The 11,594-nt window shown below is 40.1% G+C and overlaps 1 protein-coding gene across 1 annotated transcript; it reads left to right on the plus strand.

Moving 5' to 3' along the window:
• The first annotated feature begins 9,019 nt into the window (after positions 1 to 9,019).
• On the plus strand, positions 9,020 to 11,105 carry sox14 (SRY-box transcription factor 14). Its single transcript, XM_006790461.3, has one exon. It carries the CDS (start codon positions 9,504 to 9,506, stop codon positions 10,218 to 10,220), a length of 717 nt encoding a protein of 238 aa, XP_006790524.1. The 5' UTR covers positions 9,020 to 9,503; the 3' UTR covers positions 10,221 to 11,105.
• Positions 11,106 to 11,594: the final 489 nt, after the last annotated feature.

An 11,594-nucleotide genomic window follows, 5' to 3' on the forward strand; every position in this document is an offset into this window, starting at 1 on the left:
CGCTGCCCGAGGAGGTCCTTTGTGCATCATGGTAATAGAGAACAAAGAAGGCCAAAACCTTATGCTATTAAAATAGATTCACCAAAACCAATTGTAGTATATTAGCTCGGAAATGACACGGAGGAACTGATGAGGGTTTTTCGTGGCAGATGGAGTTTCCCCATACCATGAAATTTGTATACTTGGCTACTAAGAAAACAATTCTTGCTGGTACGTTGAGCAGCCTTCCTGTTTTCACAGGGAAAGTGACACTGGCAGAGTGAGAGAGTGTGAAGCCTCTTTAATTGCCTTCGGTCACCCACAACGTTGAACCGAAGTGCCACGCAGCTTAGCAAAGGAACCGGGCAGAGGGCCTGATAGATATTTTATCGCCCAAGTTAACGGTTAATGAATTCCCAAAGTGAAATCTGTCACTTCAAAAATAAAGAGGAAGGCAAATTAAAGGGAGATAGAGAGAGACAGGGGAAGAAAGGGACTGGAGAGGGTGACACAGTTTTAGAATGCCCTATCTTTTGGCCATCCCCGTTTTTCAATGGAATAAAGAAAACTCAGCCTCTTTCTTCTCCTCTTTTCTTCCTCCACTTCTTTTTTCTCCCTCCCATCCTCCTATCTCTCAGACCGCTTTTCTCTGAAAAAATTCTCATGAATGATTTATATGTGTCTTGTTATCAGCAACGATTTCTATAGACCCCAACGCATTCACCAAGACATTTGTGGCGTAATTGTTAATTTTAATGCCATAATGGCTTCAGATGGGAGCTCTGATTAGACATTTATTACACAATTAAATGAAACATACTCAAGAATCACAAAAGCCTTCCGTAATTATTTCAGGCCATTAATAAAATGGGCATTAAATTATATTGGACACAAAAGAGAAGTGAAATAGATTTCCATTAGAGCAATAGAGGCAGAGAGGGGTAATAGATCCTGCCTGAATTCACTCTGAAATTAATTGTTGCCCAGCCTATTTCCACACACAGTGGAATAAATGAATGAGAAAAGAGAGGAAGAGAAGAACGAGTTGGTGGCCAAGAGAGCGAGGGGAGGGGTTACATTAAGAGCCTCTGATAAAACCCTTTTGTTTGACGTACTACAATGGCCCCTCAATTTGAAAAAGAGAGGGAGAGTCAGACCAATTTCAATCTTAGTCCACCCCTCCAGAGTTCTGACTCGAGGTTATATCCTCTTTTCAAGTTCGGTTTGCTTTTGAATAAACAGCTATCACCTACCTGCAAAATGCGTATATCGAAACGCGCCGCTTATTAGAAAATAATGTGTGGGGCAGCATCAGCCAAACCAGCCAAAGACAACTAGTTTCAAAAAAAGTGGAATAAATGACAGGAAATCAATCTTTCCTTTGATTAATAAATGACCCGCCTTTGACATCAGGCTGCCTTCCTGCTACAGCCTGATGTAGGTCAGGAGATAGCTGTGATTCAATCAAAATAGAGACAGAAATGTCAGGAAAGATGTAGCTCAAGTATAAAAAAAAAAGAGAGCGTTTACAATGGACCGCATTTATTTTCCCCATTTCTGAACACTGAGATTATGACAGTTAAAACACATCAAAGCCCGATGTATGGCAAAGACTTTTTGAAGCCGTTTCCAGTGGGAGCTCTAAATTGAACCTCCTTTTGAACTACCAGTCTCTTGAGATCTTCTGCAAAAGTGTAAAAGAAATGGAAACTGATATCTCATAAGACTAGGACAGATCATTCAACAAAAATTAATTAATCATCCACTGATACAGATTTGGAGAATTGTATTACTCTCTCGCTCTGTCACTCTTCCTGGCTTCAAAAGCTCTTGGATTCTTCAGCTGTCTATTCTACGTTATTGCGCATTTGATTTTTTTTCATGTTACATTACCTACAGTGCAGCTTACTGGCTGTGCTTTTCTTTCCCCCCAATAAAGCCTTTTTGGAATCATAATTCAGGATGCAAAAGTCTGTAAACAAAGCAGAGAGAAAACATACCAGCAGAGGCTGATTGATATGTAGAATTTGGTGGTGTTAAAGAGTCACGGTGTGGAATATTAATTTTTAATTTCAGTTTTGAATTCATCACCTGACTCCCAGAAGCCTTACAGCACATCTTGAGGTTCAGGTCCCAGATCAGTCCTGTGGTGAAAGATAAAAAAAGACAGGCCCGAGGTGAACAGGAATCTATGAATATGGCTATAGGATGTAAAGGATGATCTGGCCTTTACTTGACTCTTTATATGTTGGGCCAGACACTTTTACAGCACAGTCGACCAGCAAAATGTGCTCGCCTGCCTTTGCTTTACCCCTGGCAGTCTACATTATAACCGGCAAATCCAATTAATCAAAACATTATATTTCATAAAGTGCCATATTAAAAAGCATTTTTTTCAATAATTAAAAAGGTCTGACAGAGCCTGAATGCCAATGCTGGGCATGCACTCCAACAGACAAATTACATCCACTGATGAGATATGGCTCGTGGCTATAATGAGAGGTAATAAATGTGTCCGAGGTGTTATCGCGAATATTTTACTTAAAAGGTTGTAAAGCAGCTGTTAATTTGAAAACGTCCCCAAATACAAAATGTCGTCGTGCGACTAAAATAAGCTGTGATTTGGGAGCTCTTGTCAGAAATGAGTTCTGTACATCATCATCTTGTTAACCATGTTGGTATTTAGTAATTAATTTTACCTCAAGCTTTGCTTGGCATTAGTGAAGTAAAGCTTTCTCATATCTGATTTTTTTTTTTCCAATATAGAAGCAATAAGTGAACAACTGAATGTGAAATGATGCAAGCTCACTGGAACTCAACATGGAATGAAAGCTATGTTGGAGCTATAAAGAGCTCCATCTTCATTTTACGGTGAAGGTTTTTCTGGTATCGTAGGATGAAGTTTTTTTTCTTTCTAAAGTTCTGCACCTGTTCCCAAAAGATTGGGAAGGACAGATGAGGACTTGACAGTGAATATTTTGTAAAGGTATTTCATACATGGTCCTAAAGCTGAATATCAGTTTCTTAAGATCCACAATTAAAGTATCTATACTTGGACTTTTGCTTTGTTTTGATTTTGAAAACTCTTTATCCTGTTGATGGAGAAAAGATTATTTGTTGTATTAAAACTTTATCGCAAGTTTCCCTTATCAATATAAAGTTGTGCCATTTGGTCTTTTTTTTTTTTTTTTGTAGAAATCTAAATTGTAAATAAAAAATCGGGGCTTACTGGGTCAAAAGGAAGAATTCTAGACGTGGTACAGTTGTGACAGATCTGTTTTTCACATGCAGTTTGATATCTGCAGTTTCCTCATGATGAATCCAGTCAAGTCTGTTGTGGCATTTGCATCCGCCATCTGCAAGAAAGGATCGGCAGACGTGATCCCATAAACTCACTCCCAAGACCTTAGAAGTTGTTTGGTAACCCAGGGAACACAAAAGAAATTCCCTTGGTGATTTGTCTGATATGTGCGGAAGTGAGGACAGATGGTAGAAGATCTAACCTCACAGAATCAAAACATGTCGTAGGAGAACTGTATGTCAGGAATTTAGAAGTTGTGATTGTAAAAGCCTTCTTCTAGCAGAATCTCTATATACATGTATTTTATTGTTGCTCATTGCCCATTGCAGGAAGGTCAGGTCAATGGTTTACAGGATTCATTTCCATAAGCAATTCTGTTGTATATTTCTATTCACCTCATATGTTACTCAGCAGTATTCTTTACCACTGATTGTTTCTTTTAATCAGTCACCTGAAGGTTAGTGTAACTCTTATATTTCTTATATTTCTATAAGTTGCAAATTTCATTAACATTCCATAGTCTGGTCACTGTGTTGCTGTTAGTCGTTTTCTGTGTGCGCTTTAAGTTGAACTCCATCATTGGCAAGAAGACGATCACGGTACCAGGCAAAGTAAGCAGATGTCAAGGAGATGATGATCATGAATGTCAGTGGAGATGCTTGGCCATCGAGCAGAGACTGACGATGTCTGGACACTATAGTTGCTGAATAGAACGGAAATCTGAGGGTGAGGTGAGGGGGCATGTTGAAAGACTAAAGCTTTGACTCTAGGGCCTTGTAGAGTTGTTTAACAAGTGAGAACTCAGATCAGTTCTTTAATTCTTGAACATTGTTGAGTTGGTCAACAGGCTACCATAAACTGATTTATTTGGGTCTTTGTCTGAAGGCTAGGTTCTTATCATCAGTCCTTATAACTTTAGTACCTTCAACCAGGTCAGTAGTTAACAGTTTCTATTTTATTTCTATCCTCTATTGTTTTGAAATGACAAGAAAAACATCTGGACCTGGATAGAAATTCTGAAGAATAATATGAGCGTTGTGCGTCAGAGGTTCTGTGATACTACTGAAGACATGCTGAATAACTATGGCATCTTGCAACATGGCAGCTTCCCAAACAAAGCTCTTTTGGTTAGATACTCTGGATATGTTTTTTAGTACCCCCAGGCATCATGTGACCATTTCAGAGTTACCTGATAGGTCTGGCATACCCAGTAAACATACTCATCAGTTAACTTGATCTGAGTGACGAAGGTGTCTAAGGTTGAGCGTCTTTTGGTTTTACCTGAACTCCGCATAGACTTGTATTCTGGATGTGTTTAAGCTCTTAGAAAACCCCGGAACACCACGTTAACAGTCAGCAGTGTCAACGTGTCAGCTTATTGAAATATTCTAGATTATTAAATAAACTGTTTAGCGTCAAAATAATAAGGTTTGCATAACACCAGTTAACCCTGCTTTGAAATGGATGTATTTGGTGTTTAAATTGTATATACATATGCATCGCTACTTATTGAATTTTTTTCTGAATATGCATCTTATATTATTGTTGTGTAGCAGTTCAGATTCTCATTTATGCTGGTTAAATCTTATCTACTGAGTCACAGTCTCATGTGAAAGGCTGAAATCCCCCTGCAAGGAAGGCCAGCTCTAAATGAGTTTTTTTTCTCTTAATGAAGGTCAGGAGAGAGTCACATCTTTCCTTTTGTGATAATTTATCCCTATCTCCTGTTATCTCTGTTTTGCCCCTTTAATCCTAATTGTATTGTATAATTGTGTGATGTGGACCTCTTGGTCTTTGAAGTATTGGCCCTATCCTTTCATTATTACCTGATGCCTTGAACCTCCGTTAATTTTTTTTCAGCTCCGTTCTGCATTATCCAGTGTTGGAGAATAAAAGCGAGAGCAGCTTAAGTTCAGTCATTTTCAAATTTTATTTAAGTCTGATTTCTCTATCTTCCTGAGAAATAATTTCACCACAAAGATATATATTGAGCTTAGTAATATAGTCTGCATGTTGGCAGTACATCTCAAATGCGGCTCATTGCTGTTTTGATTGCTTCTCAGTGTTAGTGAATGGTACTTGTAAAGGGATAATGTAAAAAGATCTGCCCTATTGTATGCAGAATTTGAGTTTTAGAATTGCTTCTATATGAGTGAAAGAAAGCCCGTTTTGTGTCTTTAACATTACACATATAATTATCAACAGCCAAAGTCTGAATATACATTTTTTGTGCCATTGCTGGGGATAAACAACTTGACCATGAACACTCAGTTTTCAATATATGAGGCTATAAATGAAGCTGATAGAACATTTTTCTCTATACATGGTTAAAAAGACATTCTACTTTGTGCTTTAACTGTTAAATGCTTTTACATTCAGACTGAACATTTCATAGAGATGTGTGCATATAAGGTTCTGCAAAATTAAAGCGAAAGAACAACTTTCAAGGAGAGCTCACTATTATCTGTGCAAACTACTGAATAAGTATTGAAGCAAAACTGTAAATGGCATTGTCTAATTGCTGGTACTGTGTACTGTATGGTTCTACTTTAATATTAGCAGATCGTCACCACCTATGAGCCATTCATCTTGAGAGCAATGATTCAATATAATAACATAACAGATGATGCTGTAATACATGCTGTATCCAACATGCACTGGCCGAGTTAGACTTAATCCTGCACTGATGCTACAGTACAGGACACGCAGACATATTCTGACAACATAAAAATGTTTGTGTGCCTAAGATAATTTCTGTTGCCACAATTTATTAGTTCCAAATATGGTTCAGCAGTAGTTCTTCCACACTGTGGAAAAAAAAATAGGCTTAAAAACATTCTGCTGGGAAGAAGGAAAAAAGTTAGGAAAGTTGTAGACCATATGAGTTGTCTCGGTTTCTAATATTTTATTTTTACAGAGAACCATCACTAAATAGGATGGAAATACAATAAAAGGCATTGAAATGTCAACCCTAGCTTTTAAGAGTTTTTGAGGGGAGGACGCAAGTGTGCAGTAAAGAAAACCTCTTACCGCTTCAGCACCATGGACAGTTACGGTAGGGGAGCTTACCTCAATGCTCTCCACGGGAACCCAAGTTGGCTAATAGGCTCTCCGTGTGTCAGGCCGCTCCCCATTCACTTTTTAAGGCGAGATGGATGGACATGTGTCCTCAGATAATCCTAGTTTATGTGTGTGCGCACGCATGTGTGCTGTGTTTGTCTCACGCGCGCCTCTATGTTTGGGTGTGATTTAAATTTATTAGACTCAAAATTTAAATTTTGTTCTATTTCCATAAAAGCCAACATTAAACTTCCCAGTAGGCTGATTTTCAGTGTACAATACTGATAGTGTGTTTCATTTTGGGAGTCATTTCTAAGCCAAATATATTCCGTTACAGGCATTTTTTTCACTTTTTAAAATTCTGTTTATATGTTGTTATCAGATCTTTTGGCATTTCCAAATAACTTCGGTTTGGACATCTTTTTACATTCAGGTGTTAAACCCAAACCCCCAAATTTCTTTATTGCATTTTTTATTATTATCTCAGAGCAAAAATGTACCGCGGCTGCATGTAATAAAACTAAAGATGGAAATAATAATCATCATCTGAGTCCTTGACGAATCAAACCCTATTGCATTTCTCATTATCCCGGTAAATTGTCGAGGGAACTTTCAGGCGTGCATTTATTAGACAATCAGTTTTTGAATAAGAAACATAGCCGACTTCTCCCTCGTGAGTATAGGAGGCTCAGCCCCTAAAATAATTTCCTCTTATCTAATTCATTGATCATAAAATGAAGCCGGTGTGAGCATGCAGCAGCAGCAGCAGCAGCCTACATGTTAAATTGCATGCGCTGTTCTGCGATAGATAGCATAGCACAATTTAAAACTTCAATGCAAGCCGAAATATACAGTGCAAACATGCGGCATACTACCTCGCGGTTGCAGATGAGCGTCATATAGCCTGCCGATTGGGAGGATTGTGTAGGAGCTGTTTCTTTCTCTTTTTTTCTCCCTCTTTCCCCCTTTTTTTCCTGCCATCCTGCCATCGCGGATGTACTGGGAGGGGGAAGGAAAAAAAAGTCGGAGACGTTCTCAACTGATTGTTCTCTGGGTCGGGGTGAGGAGGATCTTTCTCCCAAAACGATCATATTTTAGACGATATTTTCAAGTTGTTGTTGTTTTTTTTTTGTAAAGACAGACGTGATGGAAATCTTCTTGTTCCAAGCTGCCGATTGACGCATGCGTGTGCGAGGAGACAGGGAGCGTAGAGAGAGCGTGAAAAAGAGACAGAGATGGGGATGAAATGTGGGAATATCAGACAGAAAAGCGAACTACGCTTTGCTTTATTTTGGGTCTCCAAATAAAACGAGGTTTGGGTCACGATAGTCAATGTATAGCGGACGTGTGCAAAAATCTGCGGGTTTTTTAGACGGGTCATTCTGTATTAGTAACACGCGTGTGAGTGCGATGTGATGACATGTTAAAGAACCGAAAACCATCTTTAGAGCATCTGTTTACATTAAGCCACACAAAGAAGAGAGGAAGATGAGATGATAATACGCAGCCCGCAAAATACACACATGTACAGAGAGAGAATGAGAGAGAGAGAGAGAGAGATGGAGGCCAAAGACAACCTTAAATAAATCTGCTTAGCAGTGTAACTAACTGGGGTTGTATCTCCACTTACAGCATTTTGACGGTGTGTGTAGAGGGGGGAAAAAAAAATCATCCGTCTGCCTTTCGTTTAATAATCACAGCTGAAAGTATCATATATCAAGCACATTAGCCCGAGGGCTATTAGGCAGTGGTCCTGGTTGACATTTGCATTTTAAAACGATCACTCTGCGCCTCTTTAAAAAGAACAATCTGTCAAATCGATGTGAACTAATGCAGCAATTACAGACGCACAATGACGGCTCCTCTTAACGTCTGTAGTTATTGCTATATGTAATATTTCCTCGCTGTTTGTAATTCTGCCGATGCCTAGTTTTAGTTTTACACATTGGCACGCGTGGGCCCAAACCGTGTGCGCGCCCGTGTGTATTATCATATGTGCATGCTCGTGGGAGTTAGGTGGTTTAAGGGAATGCTAACAAAAAATGGACTTGTAAGAGGTTTTTGTGACCCCGTCCACACCCCCCAGCTACCCCACCGGCAGCGGGATAACAGAGGTTAAAACCGGCTGAAGTGTCATTGAGCAAGAGTGGAAGACCTCTCGGTTGCAAATGAACTGTCGTGCTTTTATTATTATAATTACTATGTTAATGTTATTTATTTATTTTTATTATGTGGTAATGCGAATAAAACCGGGTTCCGCTGTATTAAAGGCCCACATATACGTGTGCATTTTTGGGGGGCTTTACGTCCAGAGTGCTCCCCGGCGTCTGTGCGTAAAGCTGTACAGTAAATTGGTTGCACGGTATAGTCACCTCTCTGGATTGAAGTCAGGTTTTAACTGGAAAAGAGGTTGAAGGTCCATGTTTGTTGCGATTCATTACATTAAATGGAATCGGGAAGGGATCCTGGGTATTACCCCCCTCCACACACACCACACACACATACACCCCTTTCCTTATTTTTCTTCTTCTTTTTTTTCTACTACTACCTCCCGCTCTTTGTTTATGTTGTAATGTACATATTTTTTCGTGAAGGTATTATAATAGCCGCTCTCCGTGCTGATTGGGCGCTCAGGTTGGTGAGTGAACGCCCTGCAGATTATGTCAGATTGCGTGCAGAAACCAAACCAGCCCAGCCTTTGAACTTCACCGCTTTTGGCTCGTATTCACGCTCTTCCGCTCATTTCCAAGCCAGGTGCTTGACGACAAACCTCAGAGAGAGAGAGCGCGCGCGTGTGTGGCAGAAAAAAAACACCTAATACTTTTACGACTCCAGCAAACTGACTGCGGAACATCGCTTTCACCTTTGTGGATTTTTTTTTACGTGTGTGCGTCTCGCATGTGTTTTTTCCCGTATTGCCTGGCGCAGGTCTGACAGAGTTGTTACTGGACTTAAACGAAGGCGCAGCAGTGTTTAAACTCGGGGAAAACGCACCGGGCGCTGGATTTTTCTTTTCTTTTCTTTTGCTTTTGTTTTCCAGAATCTGAAGATCCCAGGCGGGGCATGACTGGTATCGGGCATCTAGACAGGTGAATAGTTTGCCTTCTTTCCGATCAGAACTTTTCCTCGTCATTAAAATTGGGGATAAAAGTATAGTCTTAAGATGTCAAAGCCTGCTGATCATATCAAGAGACCCATGAACGCGTTCATGGTTTGGTCCCGGGGCCAGAGGAGGAAAATGGCACAGGATAATCCCAAAATGCACAACTCGGAGATCAGCAAAAGACTGGGCGCTGAGTGGAAGCTGCTGTCAGAGTCTGAGAAGAGACCTTACATCGATGAGGCCAAGAGGCTGCGGGCTCAGCACATGAAGGAGCACCCCGACTACAAGTACAGACCCAGGCGCAAACCCAAAAACCTGCTCAAGAAGGACCGGTACGTTTTTCCGCTGCCTTACCTCGGGGACACCGATCATTTGAAGGGACTTCCCGTGTCGGCCGCGGACTCTCTTTTGGGCTCTTCAGAGAAAGCCAGAGCGTTTCTGCCGCCGACATCCGCCCCATACTCCTTCCTCGACCCGAGTCAGTTCAGCTCCAGCGCCATCCAGAAGATGACCGAGATGCCCCACACGTTGAGCACCAGCACTTTGCCGTACGCATCCTCACTGGGATACCAAAACGGCGCGTTCGGCACCCTTGGGTGCCCCAGTCAGCACACCCACACCCACCCGTCGCCCACAAACCCGGGCTATGTCGTCCCGTGTAACTGCACAGCCTGGTCAGCGTCAAGTTTACAGCCCCCGGTGGCCTACATACTTTTTCCAGGTATGACCAAGACTGGGATAGACCCATATTCATCCGCACATGCCACTGCCATGTAACCCTCAAGACTCATTTGCTCTTTTTAATTCACTTGAATACTGAAATGCATGTAAATATATTATGGACAGCGCGCCCTATTAAAAAGGCATGAACAGTGTTAACTGCCTTGGACTTGTTATGGCACAAAAAAGAGGAAAAAACAAACTTTTGCAGAAATCCACCAAGTTCCTGCCTGAGCAAAGGAGCTGGAGTTTGGTGTAAAGGACGGAGCCCTGTGAACTGTAAGAAATGTAAATGTTATAACGTTTATGGCAACCAGAAAAGGAGGCCTTTAACTTTATTTATTGTGTACATTTCAATGCTGATATGCTGATTTGTGTTGATTATTGATAGGCTTCACTTTTATTTTGAAAAATTGGCTTGCACAATTAGCGTTCATATTTCCTGTATCAGCCTAAGGAGTCCACATTTTGGCAATTTTATGACGATGTTCTGGACATAGGGTCAAAATCAGGACATGTAGGCTGGATTACATACGGGTTATATTGTTATATTTATCACAAAAAAAGAGGAAAGAAAAAAGAAAACTGGCACATAAAACTATACGGTCTATTTAAGAAGACACAAATGAGGAAAAAAAAATCATTTACATCCAGATGTTTCATTTTGCATTTTTACCTGTGGTTCAGTGCTAATATAGTCACACGCGTCATTTTAGTTTGTTTTTTGTTTTTTAAGGATAACTTCTATTTGAATTCAAGGAGTTCTATGTGTATTTTCTATCTAAGATGGTAATTTAAAACCTGTCATGTTATGGAAAGGATAATGTATCTAGAAGGTTGATACCTCCTGCTCTTTGTTCAAGTGCCGAGCAAAGACATTTTCAATAAAGACAATCTGTCTTCAACCAGATCAATTTCCTGTATTTGTAGGTTATTGAGACCACAGAGATAGCGTTATAATGTGCACGTGCTGCGGGGGCGTTTAAACCGCCAAAATAAAAGTTCGATTAAATAGATATAAAAGGTTTAATGATCACAAACTAATAATTATTTTAAAATTTAAATTAAAATAAATATACAAAATTGAAGTTATAAATTATGAAAATACTTTAATCTTTTTAAAGATTAAAAAAAATACACCCGAGCTAATCAATACTGTTGATAGTCTGCACATTAGAACAATAGCATCAAATCAATCCTCTTTTCCCTCATCGATTCCCTCTCCCGTGTGCGGTAGTTAAAGCTGTCAGTTTCCGGCCCTTTGATCATTCCACAAAGCTTTATTCCTTAACTGCTTCTTTTTCTTTCTTTCTTTCTTTCTTCTTCTTTTTTTTATTTTTTATTATGATGATTGCTCTGCTTCGTGTTGCAGAAGCAGGGTTCAGGCATGTTCGGCGGTGCAGCATGATGAAGGTGTGTTTGTGACACCGG

Source organism: Neolamprologus brichardi, chromosome 23, assembly GCF_056152115.1.
Source record: "Neolamprologus brichardi isolate AB-2024 chromosome 23, ASM5615211v1, whole genome shotgun sequence".
Lineage (NCBI taxonomy): Eukaryota > Metazoa > Chordata > Actinopteri > Cichliformes > Cichlidae > Neolamprologus > Neolamprologus brichardi.

Bases quoted from the DNA above. Each gene is read 5' to 3' on its own strand.
- sox14 (XM_006790461.3), top strand. From the start codon at position 9,504: ATGTCAAAGCCTGCTGATCATATCAAGAGACCCATGAACGCGTTCATG.